At 56.4% G+C, this 17,891-nt stretch overlaps 5 protein-coding genes across 5 annotated transcripts; 2 read left to right on the plus strand and 3 right to left on the minus strand.

Moving 5' to 3' along the window:
- Positions 1-1,988: 1,988 nt before the first annotated feature.
- On the minus strand, positions 1,989-7,026 carry HRG_01460 (reverse transcriptase (RNA-dependent DNA polymerase) domain-containing protein; the record flags this gene model as incomplete). Its single annotated transcript, XM_044859931.1, has 11 exons — positions 1,989-2,018; positions 2,083-2,316; positions 2,369-2,694; positions 2,753-2,794; positions 3,073-3,237; positions 3,455-3,818; positions 3,862-3,942; positions 4,279-5,117; positions 5,185-5,633; positions 6,082-6,467; positions 6,631-7,026. The coding sequence occupies 11 exons, from the start codon at positions 7,024-7,026 to the stop codon at positions 1,989-1,991; spliced, it is 3,312 nt and encodes a 1,103-aa protein (XP_044726331.1).
- Positions 7,027-7,861: 835 nt separating this feature from the next.
- Positions 7,862-9,014, plus strand: HRG_01461 (aldo/keto reductase family domain-containing protein; the record flags this gene model as incomplete). The annotated part of the gene is made up of 3 exons (XM_044859932.1): positions 7,862-7,965; positions 8,025-8,363; positions 8,423-9,014. 3 exons carry the CDS (start codon positions 7,862-7,864, stop codon positions 9,012-9,014), a joined length of 1,035 nt encoding a protein of 344 aa, XP_044726332.1.
- A 307-nt stretch (positions 9,015-9,321) lies between these two features.
- HRG_01462 (tannase and feruloyl esterase domain-containing protein) lies at positions 9,322-10,688 on the minus strand (the record flags this gene model as incomplete). Its single annotated transcript, XM_044859933.1, has 4 exons — positions 9,322-9,645; positions 9,710-9,932; positions 9,990-10,471; positions 10,536-10,688. 4 exons carry the CDS (start codon positions 10,686-10,688, stop codon positions 9,322-9,324), a joined length of 1,182 nt encoding a protein of 393 aa, XP_044726333.1.
- Positions 10,689-12,681: 1,993 nt separating this feature from the next.
- HRG_01463 (uncharacterized protein) lies at positions 12,682-13,887 on the plus strand (the record flags this gene model as incomplete). The annotated part of the gene is made up of 1 exon (XM_044859934.1): positions 12,682-13,887. The coding sequence occupies one exon, from the start codon at positions 12,682-12,684 to the stop codon at positions 13,885-13,887; it is 1,206 nt and encodes a 401-aa protein (XP_044726334.1).
- Positions 13,888-14,139: 252 nt separating this feature from the next.
- On the minus strand, positions 14,140-15,853 carry HRG_01464 (cytochrome p450 domain-containing protein; the record flags this gene model as incomplete). Its single annotated transcript, XM_044859935.1, has 3 exons — positions 14,140-15,034; positions 15,094-15,546; positions 15,606-15,853. The coding sequence occupies 3 exons, from the start codon at positions 15,851-15,853 to the stop codon at positions 14,140-14,142; spliced, it is 1,596 nt and encodes a 531-aa protein (XP_044726335.1).
- Positions 15,854-17,891: the final 2,038 nt, after the last annotated feature.

The following is a 17,891-nucleotide window of genomic DNA, read 5'->3' on the forward strand; positions in this document are numbered from 1 at the left end:
CCTTCCTTAAAACCTGTTTTTAGCTTCCTAGGTCCCTCGTGCTAAGGGATATCTCCGAGAACTACGAATAGCCACGCCATGATATACCCTTAGCTATAGCCTGCCCTAAGGCATAGCTAATACTGCTGGGCTAGTAAGCGTATAGAGGAGGTTCTTAGCTCTATACTTCTCCCTTTACTCGAGGAAAGCAAGGGCCCTTTAGGTCCCTAGGCTCTTTTAGACCTACTTTAGGAAAAAGGGGCCTTAAGGAGGAAATTAAGTCCTATAAGAAAGGGGGCCTTCTTAGAAGGGAAAAACCTAATTAAAATAGGGGGCCCTTTAAAGGGAAAAACCTCTTCCTTTTCTTCGGCTATAGACGTTACCTTCTTATACGTGCTATTAGCTCCTCTTATAGACTCTTAAGGCGGGCCTCTAAGGATAGCTTTTCTCGAACGTCTTCTAGCCCTATTTACTATAAAAAGACAGCTAGCTTCTACTTCGGTAGGGGCTTCGTAAGACCGTCGGCTTTTATCGATGCCGTTAGAACCTAACGGACGGAAATAAGTCCCCTTTAGACCTCTTAGCGTAACTAATGCTAGTAGATATCAATATACCGTAGCCGGGTCGATAGCTTGCTATTTTCCTCCGTAAGAATTCGTATAGTCTGCGTATTATCGCATTCTATAGCTAACGGGGACGGAATTTATAGTCGTAACGATATTAATAGCCGGCTAAGGAAAATCGCTTCTTTTAACGCTTCTAAAAGAGCTAGTAGCTCTGCCTCCGTGCTTAATATAGTAACGGTAGCTTGCTTCGAAGCTCTCTAAGCAATAGTTCCTCTAAAAAGGGATATAATATACCCCTATAAGCTCTTTCTATCTAATAAATTGTCTATAAAGGACGAATCGCTCGAATAGAGGAAGATTTCGGCAGCTGATTTCCTTCCCTGCCCTCCTAGGCGCAGACTATATAATCTCGTTAAATAGAGATAAAGGATAGCTTTATCTACTACTTCTTAATGCCTAGGGCTAGGATTCTAGTTATGCTTAGCTAGCTAGGAGACCGTAAAAGAGATATCCGGTCTAGTAGAAATAGCTAAAAAAAAGCAGGGAGCCTACCTTCTATTAGTATTAGTATTTCTCTTACTCCCTAGCTTAAAAGGACGGATTAGGTAAAAGCTCTTCGTCTAATATAGGCGTAGAGGGAAGCTTCTTATCGAGGGAATTAGGGAGGAATTTATAAGCGACCTTATTAATATAAGCGTCCTAGGTAAGCTAGATAGTCCGTTAGGACCTATTCCTAAGGATTTATATCCCTAGGAACTACTTTAGCTCCCCTAGCTTAGTTATCTTATACCTTTATTATAGGCCTTTTATAGCCTCCCTAGTAGTTGCTTCTTCCTCTTTTAGGTAGGCCTAGATAATATCGTCGACGTAGAAGAAGACCGTGATTTTACCCTTCTATATTATATACGGTTCCTAAGGGACTTTCTTAAAGCCTAGGGCTTCGAGGGAACCTATTAAATGCTATTGCTAAAGAAGGGGTGATCTTCGTAGTCTATATAGAGCTTTCCTAAGCCATAGAACCTTTCCTAGCTATTAGAAGCTAGTAGAAGGCGTATATAGATAACTTCTTTTTTTTCCTTAAGTAGATTATTAATAAAGGCGTTAACTATATCTATCTATTTAAGCTCGAGGTCGAATTCTACTACTATAGCTATAAGGGTCCGAAAAGACATCCCTACTAAGGTAGTTGCCCTAGTAGGAAGATCCCCTTTTTCCTATTAATTCCTATAGATAACTAGCCGGGCTTTGCACTTTTAAAGGAAGCCGTGTTTATTAGTCTTATAGATAAAGACCTACTTATAGCTAAGGACCTATTTTCCTCTTAGCCCACGGGGAGCCTACGGGCAGAAAACATAGAAAAGAGAGAATTGTACATATTAGGTTGGGGGGTTGCCTCGAGCTAGTGGCGGTGGCAAATCCGATCAAAGAATCCTGCCTCCGTTACTAGCCCGAGGAACCGGTCAAATCCCCTTCCTAGTGCCTGGTTGATAGCCTTGCCCGCCGTGGGGGCTAGCCTTAGGCGGTGTCGAGTACCTACCTTCCGGCAGTAGAAGGGGTGTGTCGGTGATTTTCTCCTCCCGCAGGAGCATTCGATCCGGGCCTCTTCGTGGTTAAACCTCTCGTGGTAGTCGGCGAAGTCCCCGTGCCCGCTCCTCGCAGCGAGCAGGTGATGGAGGTGCTGTCGTTTGGTGTGCAGCTCCGGGGGGCACCCGAGCGAGGCCTTGAGCCCTAGGCTCTTGTAGCTGCTCGGGGCCCCCGCGGCCCACCAGTCCTGGAAGTCGCGCCTGGCCGCAGCCTTGGCCTGTCTCTTGATGTTCGCGTACGTCGGCGGCCTGTCCGGCCGAGGCCCGGCAGCCCTCCTTTGCTAGCTGGTCGGCCCGCTCGTTGCCGGCGATCCCCGTATGGCCGGGGCACCAGCGCGTCCTGACGTCTCCGTGCCGAGCCGCGGCCTCAGCGAACTTCTCCGCCGCCGCTTGCGACGAGATCGATGGGCTGCCTCGTATGGCTCTTATAGCCGCAGAGTTATCAAGGCAGACGACTATCCGGCACTGCTGGTCCGGGGTCCTGGGGACCACGTGAGTGCCGCTCGAAGCCCTCGAGGGCGCCTTCCACCTCTGCGTCGTAGACCTCAGCGAGTAGGACCCGACCGCTGCCGTAGGTCACTTCGCTAGGGCCTAGCCACACTGAGTACCCATACCCGCAGGCGCCGTCTTCGCTCTGCGAGCCGTCAGTGTAGACGATGAGGGTATCTTCAGGGCATACCCGGAGCCACGAGTTGAAGTCTCTCGCCGCCTGCGTTTTGTCTACGCCCCCTGTCGGGTCGGGCTGAGGGGGTGCTGGGGGGAGAAGTCGGGGCCTCGGAGCATGGGCCGTCATTTGGTGAAGACGCAGGAGTCTCGAGGCGTGCTGCTTCTGGGCCGCGCGAGGGGCCCGCATACCGTGCCTCTTCATTAGCTCCCGGCCAGGCGTTGGGAGGATGCTCATACGGGGTGTCAAGGGTGCCGCTCATCTAGGAGCGTAGACGGACCGCGGCGCGTCTCTGAGCGTCTGCGAGGAGCAGCGTGGCAGGGGATCCCGGTCTCTCGGTGGAGGGCCACAATGGGCATGGTACACCAGACGGGCGCGATGGCGCGCATCGCGACGTTTAAGGTCAGCTGGATCCTATTCTTCAGGTAGGTGATCCGCGACGGAACTAAGCGGGCAGTCCCCCACACAGGCCGAAGCGCCCCGGGTACCATACATGGGCGCCGTATAAAGGATCGGGAGGACGCAGGCCGTGACCGCATGCCGTGTCGACCGGGAGGATTCCGCGCCGGGTGTTTGAGAGGTTCTGGAGGAACCCTGCGGCCGTCATCGCCTTCGCGGCCCACTTCTCCACATGCGTGCGGAATGAGAGCTTTCTGTCGTACCAGACGCCGAGCCAGCGCAGGTCCTGCTGTGGCTCCTTTCTACGGACCCGTGCCAGACCGACGGCAGGTCCCCTTTGTATCTCGGTCTCGTGAAGTGGATGACTTCTGTCTTGCCCGGGTCGAACACTACGCCATTATCGGCTCCCCACTGGATGAGCTCACCCGCGGCGCGCGTGGCCCGGGCGGCCGTCTCCTGTAGGGACCGGCCCCGGATCAGGGTGGCCACGTCATCTGCGTAGCCGAAGCGCGAGTTCGGTTCCCCTATCGAGTAGATGGGCACTGTATAGAGGAGGAAGAGAATCGGGGAGGCCGGGGAGCCCTGTGGCAGCCCGCACGTCAGGGGGGTTGTCGGCGTCGTTATATCCTCGAGCCGTATTCTGGCCGATCTCTGCTCCATAGCAACCTGCCCACCGGACCAGGTTTGTTGGCCAGCCCTGTTCCCGTAGGCGTAGGAGGAGCCGGTTCCGCAGAACCGTGTCAAAGGCGCCCTGTATATCCATCGTGATTAGCGTGGCGACTTTCCCTCGGTGAGGGCCGTCTCCGCGTCGTGGAGCAATGCTAGCGCTAGGTCGAGCGCTGAACGTTTGGGCAGGGCACCCGCATGCTGGCTGTGGATGACTCGTTGTGTGATCGCAGCCCAGGCTAGGCGCCGGGCTATTAGGCGTTCGAGTCCCTTGCCGAGGCAAGCTAGAGAGAAATCGGCCTCCAGCCTCTCGGAATAGACAGGTCCCTCTTGCCAGGCTTAGGATCATTACGACCTCTGCTGCGCGGAAACAAGCGGGGTGGTAGCCCAGGTGTAGGCAGCCTTCATATAGTCCCCTCACCGCCTCGCCGATGTGGTTCCAGACGCGACGCAGCATTCGGACCGTGATGCCGTCGATCCCCGGGGAGGTGTTGCCCGTAGAGGTGCAGGCGCATGCCGCATCCGCGAGCGTGACGCTGCAGTCGAGAGTCCTCCCTGGGGCCAGCACCTCTGGGGCCCAGGGGTCCGGGATGTCGTCCGCGGCCCCGCGCCTTTCTAGGATCTCGACTCGGAGCGCGTTTGCCTTTTCCGTCTGGGTCTCGAAGACCTGGTCGCCTACCTGTATAGGCGGGGCCCGGAACGGGCTCGGTTTCCTCGACCACCGCATGATCTTATAGATATCCTGGTTGCTCTCGGCGCCTTCTAGAACAGTCTGCCAGAAATGTCTCTTACCCCGCCGTACCGCCCGGCGCAGCTCCCGCCGGGCAGTCTGGACCTCTCTGCCGTGCCCTGTGGGGTAGATCCGCCGCATAGCTCTTAGTTCGGCCGCTGCACCGGCGCACTGATCGTTCCACCATGGGGTGCCTCTCGCGTTCTTCCTGGGCCGTCGGCCCGCTGCGTCGGCCGCCTCTTGGAGTAGGCGAGACAGCGCCTCGGCCAGCCTCTCCAGGCCTCTGGGCTCAACGGCCAGCCGGGGTAGTGCTGTGGCCCCAGCCCGCACAAGTTCCTCGAATCGCTTCATTTCTTCCTCGGAGCTTACCCTTGGTCTAGCTATCGTCCTTGGGGGAATCCGCCGGGAGCGTAATGCTGATCGTGTAATGGTCCGAGCCGGTATGAAGGTGCTCTTCGATAAGCGCGTCAGCAGAGGGATATTGGCAAAGGCTAGATCAATGGTATTTCCGCGGGCGTGTGTGGCCTCGCCTGGCGTGGTGAGCAGTCCGAGCCCTTGTCGGCCGCCCACTGGGCGATGTCCTTCCGTTCCTCGCACTCCGGGCTCCAGGCTGCCAGGAGAAATGACAGGCGTTGAAGTCGCCCGCGATGAGGCATCTCTCGGGGACGTCCTGCTGGTGGAGGAGGTAGTCGAGTGGCTCGGGTGTCTTCGCGTGTCGATAGAAGTTGATAATAAGGGTGCTGTTTACCCGGAGCCACAGGATATCACGCGTAGGGGCGGGGCAGAGTTGCTCTGCCCGTATATCTGGGTGGTTCCGGACATACGAGATCACTCGGGGCCTGATCCGGTTCCCAGGCGCGTTCTGGGGCGAATGCGTGGAAGGAGCGGTGCGTCTGGGTCCTGCAGGCTCCGCCTTCTTTTCTATCCAAACGTTCGGTTCCTGGATGAGCACGACGTCGTAGTCTTCTGCTTCCGCTAGTCGTAGGGCTATGCTATGATAGGCCCCTATTTTGGCCACGTTGGCCTGGAGAACTCGGATCGTCCTCCTGTCGCGAGTTGTTAGTGTTAGGGCCTATTGTTCATAGGGGTCCAGGGATACGTTTCGTCGGCGCCTCTTCATAGGAGACTCGGATCTGTCTTCCTGTGGTGGAGGAGCGTTGTGGAGTCTGGCGCCTGCGCGCTAGTGGGGCAGCCGCTGGGGTCGACATTGCTGCTGCTGTTGCTGCTGCTGTTGCTGCTGCTGGTCCTGTTGCTTGCCTAGGCGGGCCTCGGCAGCTCTCATGCAGGGCGACGGGTCGGTCCTTGGGAGGGTTGGGGAGGCGGTCGCCGTGGCCCGTTCGAGCTCCATATTGGCTTGCCGGTATAGCTGAGAGCCGATCTTCCTTACGGCGTACTTCTCGATCTTGGAGAGCCGCACGAGTTGGCCGTGAGCGCCTGGGTCTGGCAGGGCACTCCTTATGGTCCGCCGGGAAGGGTCCGGAACAGTTCGCGCACCTCTCCGGCTGCTTGCAGTCGTTATCGCGATGGTCTTTCCCGCCGCATCGTCGGCAGGCTTGTTTTCGGTCGCAGGCGTAGCGGGAGTGATAATCCCAACAGGTGTCGCACTGCGCGGGCCGGGCGGTCTTGGCGATCAGTCGGGCTAGTCGGCTGGTGCCGAAGAGCCGCCATCTCCTCTGTATCGCCGCCTGAAAGGACACAATCATTGTCACAGTGGGCTGGTCGGAGCTTTCGGAGTATCTCTTAGCAATGTGCACATCAATTGGTTCGGCACCTGTCTGGAGCTTGATCTCTTCTTTGATAGCTTGGTCATAGTCCACGGCGGCCCCCCAGATATCCGTGAGCTGCCTGGGGCAGTCCGCCACAGCGTACGTGTGCCACTTCTGAAGCCTTCAACCGCCGCGGCCCCGAGGCGGGCCGCCCAGTCGTCCTGCCGTTCCACAAGCAGGTCCTCGCCTCCCGGTCTGAGGCCCGTATAGCCCATCCAGTCTTAACCCGGGCGATCTGTGGCATGCGTTCTGTCCCTAGGTTGAGAGTCTTAGCTACGTGAGCTCTGATGGCATGCCCCTGATAGCCCCATGCTGGGGACTTGTCGTCGAGCCGCACGAAGACACGCAGGTCATCTTTAGGCGGCTGGACCGGAGGCGCCTTCCAGGGCTTCGGGCCGAGGCGTGCCGGCAGGGGGGCCCTTGTCTGTGCCATCCCCTTCTGGGCCATAGCGGCGTAGGTCGGTGCGGTCCCGTCTCTGCCGTGGCGGCTGTTGACATTCTGACCGGCGCGTGTGGGCGCGCCGTTGAGCGCGTCGTCCCAGTAGCTAATGAAGCCGCGCGAGAATTCCTTCGCGAAGCTGAGCGCGTGGCCCGAGTTGAACTGGGCAGCCGTCTTGTCGAAGGCGGTGCAGAATGCGCGGAAGACGGCCAGCTTTGCCTGTTGTGCTTCCATCTGGTTGGCGATAAGTCTCTGCCGCGTGGGCAACCGTTACTGCTGGGCCTTGAGCCTCGGGCAGGTCGTCCGGCTCGTCGGTCTCGGTTTCGTCTGCTGCGTCTCCCATTACAGCGTCTAGCTGGTCGGTGTCGGTGTGGGCATTGTCGCTGTTCGTGGAGCCGAATGGAGAGTCGTCGGGTTGCTGTGCGCGTCGTGGCAACAGTAATTCGGCAAGACCCGCGCGTGGGGCCTGCCGGAGGAGCGCTTCTCTAGCTCCTGGGGCGTTCGTGGGAGTCATCGGCTCTTGTTCCTGGGGCGGCAGTCGCGCCTGGTCCGCGGGGTTGGGTGCCATCGCCGCCCTCAGCTTGCGCTGAGCGTGGTGTTAAACGCCCTTGTTAGCGGATGTGTGTTGTGTACAGCGAAGTCCTTAACAGATGGTGCCAAGAAAGTAAGAATACAAGGGAGTGTGTGCAGCTTGGCTGGTGAAGGCTTGCCGGAATACAGAAAAGGTGGGGCGGGCACGAGTAAGTGCAAAGGGTACGTATCCTGATTGCAGCATGTATTCTTTGGGGACTCCAGGGAAAACGCGCAACTGGCTCCGGCTGACCCCAAGAGTCGGGGCGGGCCTCGCCGATGGTGCTGCCACATCGCCAGCCCAGAGAGGAAAATCTCAGTCGCCATGTGGAGACTCGGAGTATACGAGTACATATGCCTATTTGAGCCATGTACAGTTGATGATTATAACTGGTAGCCGCCGGAACTGTTTCCTATAAAACCGACCCAGCCGAGATCTCATACGAATACTTCGTACAAAGTATCACAATCAACAGGGACGCGCACACTCGCCCTCAGCATGCCGTCCAAGCTCCCCGTCCGCCGAGTAGGCAGGCTCGGCCCTTATGTCCCCATTGTTGGCTTTGGTGCCATGGGCATGAGCATTGGTTACGGTTCCACTGGGTGCGTGTCCCACCTCCTTGCCTGCACCGCCCTGCAACTGCAGCTATTAACCTTTGCAGAACCGATGAGGACAAACTCAAGCTCTTGGACCGCGCTTGGGAGCTAGGCTGCACCAACTGGGATACCGCGGACGTTTACGGGGATTCCGAGGACACAATTGGCAAATGGTTCCAGCTCCATCCGGGGCGTCGCGAGGACATCTTCCTCGCGACAAAATTTGGTCTCCGCGCTTGCAGCGACGGCATCCATGCGGATTCCAGTCCCGATTTCTGCAGGGAAGCCATTGAGCAAAGCCTTGCGCGCCTGGGAGTGACACAGATCGACCTGTATTACGTGCATCGCGCGGATCCAGCGGTGCCCATCGAGAAAACCGTTGCCGCAATGAAGCAGATGGTCGAGTGAGTTTGCGCACAGCCACGAGCAAGGACGAACAAGGCAACGGACTAACGAGTGACAGGCAAGGGAAAATAAAGTACATTGGCCTCTCCGAAGTGTCGTCGGACTGCTTGCGTCGAGCCCACGCGGTGCATCCAATATCTGCGGTCCAGATGGAATATAACCCATGGACCCGCGACATCGAGGGACCGTCTGGCACCAACTTGATGGATACGTGCAAGGAGCTGGGCGTGGCCATGTTTGCATACTCGCCGCTCGGCCGGGGCATCTTGACCGGTCGTTACCGCTCCGCGAGTGACTTGGAGCCTGACGACAGCCGTCGCATGCTTCAACGTTTTGAGGAGGGCAACCTTGGAGAGAACGCGCAGCTCGTGGATAAGTTGGCAGAGATTGCCGACCGCAAGGGTTGCACATCCGCTCAGCTGGTCCTGGCTTGGTTGACTCGTCAAAACGAGCACATCTTTGTCATCCCCGGCACCAGGAGCGTCAACTACTTGGAGGAGAACGTGGCTGCGTCGCATCTGCACGTTACGGATGAAGAGCAGAGAGAAGTTAGACAACTGGTCGAAAGCATCGAGGTCAAAGGAGGCAGGGATCCGATGTTTGGCCACTTTGTTACAACAGTTTCCTTGGAGCAGTCGCTATGTGGTTGAAGCCGAGGCCCTCAGAATTGATGGGGAGCATGGACTCGGGAGGAGTCTCCCCTCCCTACGGATCCTGCCTGTACTCTCCTCCATCTGTCACAAACTCGAGATCGTACCACAGCAGCACTGCACCTGCTGCCTTGCATCCCCTCGCATCAGCAGCTCAATGCTGCAACCTCCGCGAAATCAACATAGGCGCATGTAGGCGAGGGATTGATTTTATTCAGTCATCAAGAATGACGGTCAGCCTCAACTCGCGTGCAATCTCTCAGTTCGACGTACATGGCAGTACAATTGAGCGACAAGTAGTCGCAGTCTACTCCCTGCAAACAAAGCTCTCCAACTTTGTGGGATCTCCCCCATCGTAATATGCTTCCTGTGGGTACGGGCAAAGGGGCCTGTGAAACTCCCTTCCATCGGCGTCCTTGAATCGGATGGCCACCGTTTCTGGAGTCTTGCCTTCTTCGACCCATGCACGGAGCTGCGCAAAGGCCGTCATTGGCGAAGCGTCATTCCCACCCGCACAATGCCCGTAGCCGGGGATGTGGAAGTAGCGATAGAAGTCGTGCGCATCAGACATGCCTCTGGTTACAGAGTTGTAGTAGTCATCAGTGCCTTTGTATGGGATCAGCTGGTCGCTCTGCTCCGAGTTAGCATCACCGATTCGATTCCGCACTTACACGGAGACGACAGCATGAACTTACTAAACCATGAAAGCCGAGGATCTTGCCTCCTGCGTCGCGAAATCCGGATAGATCTGGATCCCTCGTCCCCAACATCGACGTGTACTCCGCTACCGAAGCGTGAAAGAGCTCGTCAAAGTCCGCGCGCGTTACCGTTTTCACGTCGAACGTCGGGTCCTTCTTGAGGAACAGCTGCAGCCACTGCGTTCCGAGCGGCGTTGGCGCGCCCGCGCATCTGCCTTGGCTGCAGTCCGTTGCTGCGATGCCTGGCCCGTAGGAACCCTGAAAGTTTGACTCAAACCCAATGCCGTGCCAGAGGAAGCTGCCGTCGGAGCGTCGGGGGCCGGACCAAGTTGCGTTGGCGACGATGGCAGCGGCACGGCTGAGCTTGACCGACCGTCCCAGTTCAGCGCATTGCAGATCGGCTCCCACGTGTTGGAAAGGATCAAACCTGGTGGCGCATTTTTCCATTTGCGAAATCACACCGTCTATGACGCCGTCGATGCCGTCGCAGGCTTGCACGACGACTTGCGCCAGGTACGCAAACTCGCATGGGGCGGGATACTCGCCCAGCTCGTTCATGACCAGCTGCGGCCAGAAGAAACTAGGCACGACTTCCCCCCAGTTGATAGCCGGGGCTGTGACGACAATGCCGTTGTACGCGTCAGGATATCGCTGGGCGAGCATGAGCCCCTGTCTTCCGCCTTGCGAGCAGCCGCTCCAGTAAGCGTACTTTTGCGACTTGCCGTAAAAGTCTTTGACAACGGACTTGGCGATGACGGCCTGGGCATCAACGTGTGTCAGCATTCAGGTATTCGGCGCCCGCCGCAGCATGGCTCAAACTCGCCTGGTCGTGGAGAGACTTGGACGCCAGGTTCTGAAGGTTATAGAGGTTCACGTTTCCAGCACTGAGGAGCGCCCATGCATCGGGAGAGAACTCATCTCCCAAGCCCGCGTCCGTAGTAACCGTCGCAAAACCTTGGCCGAGTGCCGCCGCCATGGCGAATTCAGAATATGCAAACCGGCCCGCCACATAACCTGCTCCGCCCACGGCAAGCAGACGCTCATTCCAGTTACCGATGGGAAGCCACGTCTCGACGTTGACAGTGTCGCCCTGCCCCGGGTGTGTGTACGTCACTGTAACATTGCAGAACGTGGCGTTTTCTACCTCGATGGTCGGATGGTGGACCGTCTCTCTTTGAGGTGCCGTTTTGGTGTAGTTGGTAACTAGGCCAGCTGCTAAGGAGAGGACATGCAAGCCAAAAAGATTGGGGGCTGTGAATGTCGAGGGTTGGCACGCTTCCATGACCCCGAGGGCTACGTCGAGCCCTTGAAGCGGTCGGACCGGTTCCATGTCTCTGCACCGTACGCCAGTTGCGAAACTGCAAGAGAGTAAAAGAGTCTTTGCGGATAACGGATCGCTAAACGACTTGTTGCCGACCTCTCGAAGTCTCATGGTCGCGTGCTCTCGCCAGGAGTAGTAGTTCGTGTTTTGCCGAAGCAGGTGCAGATTCTCTCCGTAGTCTGGAAGAGACCCGGAGGGCAGGCTGGTCCGTCCCACAGTAAATCGGATGAACAAACACCGCACTCGTGTTGGCGTTCTCGGCGTCTTTTCCCCCTTGCAGACGCGCCGCCAGGGGCACCACCCCGGAGCTTGGGATATCTATCACTGTGTGCTCCGCTCCGCCGATGATAACGGACCGTGACCCACTGCATCCGATGCACTCCGAAGCTGGCTGCATAGTACTCGTACTTCGTATGAATTTTCAAGTGGGCGCAGTCAGCGAACGGGACGCCTCGGCCCCCGAAATCAGCAAGTCCGAGAGCCGCGATGCAACCACAGACGGGTCGGCACAGGCGAAGTGCTGTCGAAGACATGTGGTACGAAACATACGAGTACTCATACGGGTTACGATATGCCCCGCTATGATCCTTTACTGTTCAAGTGCGTACGCAGGTCTTTGCAGCAACAATGTTGATATATGTGGAGGTTACGGAACGAAGAACGGACTTGCGGAGTATTTCGTACTTCGTAAACATACAAGCGGTTAGCATAACCTCGCACGATAATTATAGCCACCGGCAAGCACGCAGTACTTCGTAAGGCTGTCGGGATTCGACAAGTTCCCACGCGCCTTGCAATTCAAAGCCAGCAGTTGCTACTTCGTAGTCACTTGTGTGTTTGCGACGTAGATATTTCGAAATGCTCATACTCCGGAGTCCGGACCGTAACCTCCATTAGTGGTCCACAGATATCAAAACCGTTGCTGCAAAGAGGATTACGTACGCACTTAAACCTCAAAGGACCAAGGTCCCTTCGGAGTCTGAGCCATCCGTTGTAACGCAGGTGGAGCTCAGTCGGAATTTCGCCGAAGAGTCAGCAGCAGGTGGAGTTTACCTGCAGAGTCATCAGTTCGCAAGTTCGCAACTGCGCAGGCGGCGGTGCGAGTACGCAAGCCAACAGCTCAACCACCATGTGAGCTAACCGGGGGCAAGTTTTGGGGATATCCGTACCTTAGATGACATAACGGTCCGTGGTAAGACCGAGCAGGCGGAGCGTCTGCGAAGAGACACAAATCATTCGACCTCCCTCGCCGTCGTCCGTCCGTCTGCTCAGTCTCCAAACCCATGCTTAGCTCCATGTCTTTCGCCCGCCGAGAGCCGGACATGCAATGATACAACCACTGAGCGGCCTTGGCCGAGGAGCCCAGCAGCATCAGACGCAACGGCGTTTCGCCTGTGACGAGTGTAGGATCTACAAGGTACTGATATTATCGGTCTCGTCGCCAGGCTGACCCGTTGATGCGCACAACCTTGTTGGCTAACAGGTACGCTTCGTATTGCAGGTCAAATGCAGCGGCAGCAGGTCTAGCTGCTATCGGTGCGTCAGTCTTGGGAAAATTTGCACCTTCTCTCCGAGTTCTGCTCGCCGCGGTTCCCAGCGCGTTGGCCCGGCCGCACATGGACATGGCAAGAATGGGTCGAGGTTTATCATGGTCGACCCGGGAGCATACCGATGCGCGGGCGGGAAGCAACCGAGAACCGGCCAGGCAGGGCAGAAGGGGAAACAGCAGGCACCAGAGGCCGGCCAACAACCGGCGCAGGCCAGCGAGAGCGGGTTCGTTGAGCTTGTCGATGACCATTCGAGCTCAGCAACGCCCATAGATTCACCGTCCAAGGCTCTAACGGACCCGGGTCCGGAGACGCTGCCCACAACGCCAGGGCAACACGCTGCCGCGGCTTGGCAGATCCCCACGCCCAATGCCACTCTTGGTGAACCTGGAGATGCGTCCCCGCAAAGTGCATGTAGGGATTCCTGGATGTGGGATTTCCTGGGATCGGCTGCTCTCACAGAATATGAGTCGAGCATGGATATGGACGCAGGCGACGCTCCGCGTATCCCCACGGACGACATGGACTGTGACGCGGCAGCGGAATGGACCGCCGTCGATAATGCACCATCCATGATTCCACATGGAACAGATCCACAAGCTAATACAGCGGCTGCGATGGCGTCTGGAAACATGCAGAACCTGGTAGCCACCATCCCAGACTCCGCACTCCGTCACTGCAGCCATGGGCACACCGACATCAAGGCGCAACCAGCGCCGGCCTCGGCTTGTTCGACGGCGGCGCACACATGCCTGCAGCAGCTCACCGCTAGCTTGTACAACCTCAGCGTCTGGGCTGGAAACCACCAGGCGGGACCGTCCAATAGCCCAAGCCCCACCGTGGACAAGTTCCTGGCCGTCCAGAAAGACAGCACCGAGCTGTGGGAGCGGCTCGAGCGGCGCTGCGGCAGCTGCATATCGCGGCGCGAGGTGGCGCAGCTGCTTCTGCTCAACGTCGAGCAGCTCACCCATCTCCACGTTGCGGTGGCGGCCAGAGAGGGCGTTGGGAAATCCCCCGGCTTGCGCACGCCTCGCAGCGAGCTCGGGAAGATGCCCCAACCATCCAACCTGGTGGGCGCTGCGTCTTCGTCGTCGGAACAGAGCGCCATATCCGTTGGTAGCTTTGTCATAGAGGATGCGGAAGATAGGGATATCATTATCGGACAGCTTCTGCACACCCGGGCGCTGAAACTGGCCCGCTTCATCAAGGCGATTCGCAACACGTTTATGGACAATGGCCATGACGATTGTTGCGCGAGGCTAGGCTTGTTGCCGAATCTCGCAATTTCCTTGTCCAATAGAGTTTAAAAAGCCCACCAGGTCCTAAACAAGACGCAATAATGGACGTTATTCCCCCAGTTTGTGTGCCATGTACGAAGTACATGATCCAAGTATTAGAAGCCAAGCGCGATTATGGAAGCTAAACGCGATTCTAACATGCATCACTTATTCACTCGGCGTACATGTTCCGAGTATAAACATCGCCTCGACGTTCAGCTCCTCTGTGGCCAGCGGTTGAACCATGCCTCTAAGACTATATAGTGATGGGCACCTCCAGCCTCAGTTTGCGGTATCCAGCTGCCAATAATCCGCCTCAAATCCCTCCCTCGGCAGCACGTCAACCAGCAAGTCGGACGACGGCAGGTCCACCGCGGCAGCAATCGTGTGGCCGTGAGCACCGGGGAACTTCCACTCGCCCCCATCCGTCGAGCTGCAGTCGAAGCCCATCGCAAAGAGCCCCAGGGCGCAAATCATCTGCGACATGGCCTGGTGCCGCCCGGCACAGAGCGAGACACCACCGCCAAAGGGCCGGAAAGCCCCTCGCGCCCGGCGAGCCTCCTTGGAGCCCGCATCCAGCAGAAATCGTGTGGGGTCGAATTCGTCCACGGTAGAGCCCCAGTATGCCGGGTTGGAGTGCAGCACGTTGTTGGGCAGCTCGCAGATCGTCCCCTTCTTCAAAAGGTAGCGGTCGCTGAGCAAGACGTCTTCGGTGACCATTCGGCTCGAGATGCCGCACGTTCGATGGCGCAGCGTCTCGTTGATCGTGGCCACCAGCAAGGGGCACCTCTCCTTGAGGCCGCTCACCGGCAGGGTCCATGTCTTGGAGCCCGTCTCCGAGTCGATGCTTAGCTCGGCCAGGGGGGCGATTTCTTGGCGCAGCTTTTCCAGGAGCGCCGAATCTCGGTAGACGTAGTAGACGGCCCAGAATATCGTTGGAACCGTGTTGGTCAGGATGCCGATGATCATGGTGACCTCGAGCTTGCCGGTGTCCTCGACGCTTAAACCGCGCCGAAGCGCCACCTGATGTCGCACCTTGACGAGCTCCGAGCCCTGCTCGTGATCCCCGTTCTTGAAATATTCGATGAAGCCGCGCCAGGCATCTACTCGGCCGGAGTGGCCACGAGGAGAAAAGTGTCGAGAGACGAGGAGGTCGGTGATTGCATCATCGAATGCCCTATTTGCAACCTTAGCACGACTTGAACACTGCCCGGCCTCTCGAAGCACGCGACGCACCAGAAGCCCGCCTCCACCTTGGGGTCCTTGAACGGATTCTTGGGTCCGTAGATGCCATTCGTCGATGACATGCCAAACTCATGCCGGAACCAGGTCAAGACGTTTACTCTAGTCTTTTTGCCGTGAAACTTCCTCATGGAATCGTTGAGGTCGTAGGCCACGCGGTCCGTGATTGCTTTCAAGTCGGGTCCTAGGGATAAGGTGGCGTGAACTCCCTTCGAAACTTCGTACATGTACCCTTCCCATCTGTCTTCGCCCACAGTCTTGTCCAGGAGAATTTTAGAGCCCTGGGGGGAGAGGCCGGAGAGGCGTTCGATGACGCGAGCTGCAATCGGCACAAAGGCAACAGCTCTGGGACTCTTGTCGATTGAGCTCAGGACTTCTGGAGTGCCTGCAATGGCAATCTTGCCCGAAGGGACTGGGATCTGGTAGATGGGCAGGCCAGTCTTTTGCCTACGCGGAGGCCAACGGGTTAGGTCCATGCCGAATCTGAACAGAGGGCCAATACTGACGCAATCCAAGTGAAATGGCGGGATCCATGCTTGTAGATGCTCAGTGCATGGCCGACGATGGGAATCAGGGGCTTGATGAGCTTCGGTTCAGCTGGATCGAGGGCGTATACCCAGAGGAGGCGATACAACAAGAAAGCAGCGGCAATAGCAACGAGGATACTATGTCGCTGTTCGTACAGCCGCTGTTCATTGAAGAGTGGAAACTGTGCCAGCCGGTCAAGACGTAGAATCTGTTGCGCCCACGTCATCCTGGTATCGTGGCTGCCGGTTTCAAATGGAAATGGTGAATGTCTGGTGCGAACAACCAGGCAACTAAGAGCGTAATTGAATCTATTGTACCACTCTAAGGCTGGACGAACTGGCCTCTGTATTCCATATGTAACACAATTTGAATCTGATTGTCTCTTTGGGGCATCTGAAAATGTTCCGAAGGAGGTCCCCGTCACGCTCTTGAACGGGGCACCCTAAGCCTGCCTCGTCGCAACTGATTCGCTGCGTGGTGGCCCTTGCCGTGGAAAACAAGAATATCTTTCCATAAGGGGTATTTTTGCCCTTGATAATATTAATAAGGATATCTCCATATGGGGGTTTTTTGAGTGGGTCAATCGCCGCTGACTCTGGCGGCTCGCAACATTTAGTTTAGTTTAGTTTAGTGTATTTTCCGTCCAGCAGCCTTTGGCCGCTCAGGTCTCCGCAGGGGAGCACAGGACGTGCTGAGCTAGCGGGTGTCTGCATGCTACATATCGTACACTTCACCCACTATCCAGCATTTCATCGGCTCAAGGGCGCTCATGACAAACCTGTTGCCCGTCAGCGGGACGTCCAGGCATGAAGAGAAAGCTGTCCCGTGGTCAGATCAGCCAATTTGCTTCTGGGGCCTTGCAGCCCTTGATGACCTCGGCGATCGCATGGTCGTGAGACCTTGACACCGCCCGCGGTCGGAGCAGGTAACAGAAAGAATTGAGAGGAAAAGGTGGGGTGAGAGAAGAGAATGATGACCGTCTAGTGGCGTGTCAAGCATCGAAGGGAGTCCCGGGTGACGGGTCTAACGGAATCGTGCGCTGCTGAATGGAACCACGAAAAAGGGAAATACCTACAGGGCCGGCCATCTGCCAAATTGGGCAGTTCCTCTTTTCAATTAATATCTGAGCTTCCTTTACGGACAAAAAGATGGGCATTATTAGTTTCCGTGACCGGGTTATATCTGGCTACGAAACCCTGGCATGGCTATTGGCTGCCTTCAGAGAGTACGGTAAGAATTCGACCGTCGGACACAAGACATATTAGCGGGTACAATAGTTACAACCATCGCGCCGCGTTTGATCAATGTGTAGCGAGGTTTCTTATAACCGAAACCTGTCGCGAAGACCATTGCGCCACGCAGGCAAAGGTGGAACGCGCTCCAACAGGTGCGCTGCAACCGACACACATCCAATGACTGTTCCCGACATGTCGCGAAGAACGTCTCTCGATTGAGTCAGCCAGGTCACACATGGGTAGCTGGGCCAACAAGGGAGCTGTCAACCAGGTCAAACGAGGTCTCACGAAGAAAGCAGGGCAAAGGGCATGATTTTTTTTTTGGGTGCATGTGTGTTCCTTCTTCCCTTCTGTCATAGGCCCTTTATTTATCCCCTTGCCCTGCTTCTTCCTCCGTCTTCCATCTTCTTCCTTGCGGACTTACTAATCCATAGGCACCCATCTCTCCGCGTCAGCGTGCCACGTCCTCCCCGTTTTATCCTGTCTCGCCCCTACACCTTCAGCTAGCTATCAGGCTTCAGGACCAAGTCTTAGACCCTTCTTCTCGACACGAGGAGGCTGGAAAACTGCTATTTGAGACTGGAACGTCTCCAGTCGAGAGGCTGGGGTCCCCCAGCCTCCCTCAGCCCATTACCTATACTACGAAAGAGGGATATAAATAGGGGCTTGGGTTTAGGGCAGAAAAACAAGAGGACAGAGATACGGAATACAATAAAACTACCTTATTACTACATTATATGCCCTTTCTGCTGACTTTCTTCGTGAGAAAACCATTGTCAATGTCCTGACGAGCCCAGAATTGCGTGATTGCTACATGTTCAAGAGTAAACTAATTTTATCGCCGTGAGTGATCTACCTAGCTAGTTTCCTAGAAGAGTATTTTGTAAATTATGAGAGGATAGAGTGTATGTTATTGACGCGGTGAGATCTATGCCGCGGATTTAAGGGATACCAGCTGGGCCTTAGCTAGCTAAGGCCGGCAAGGGCCCCTTACGATAGAAAGGCTGCTGCTAACAGCCTAACTCCTAT

Source organism: Hirsutella rhossiliensis, assembly GCF_020360975.1.
Source record: "Hirsutella rhossiliensis strain HR02 chromosome Unknown scaffold00001, whole genome shotgun sequence".
Lineage (NCBI taxonomy): Eukaryota > Fungi > Ascomycota > Sordariomycetes > Hypocreales > Ophiocordycipitaceae > Hirsutella > Hirsutella rhossiliensis.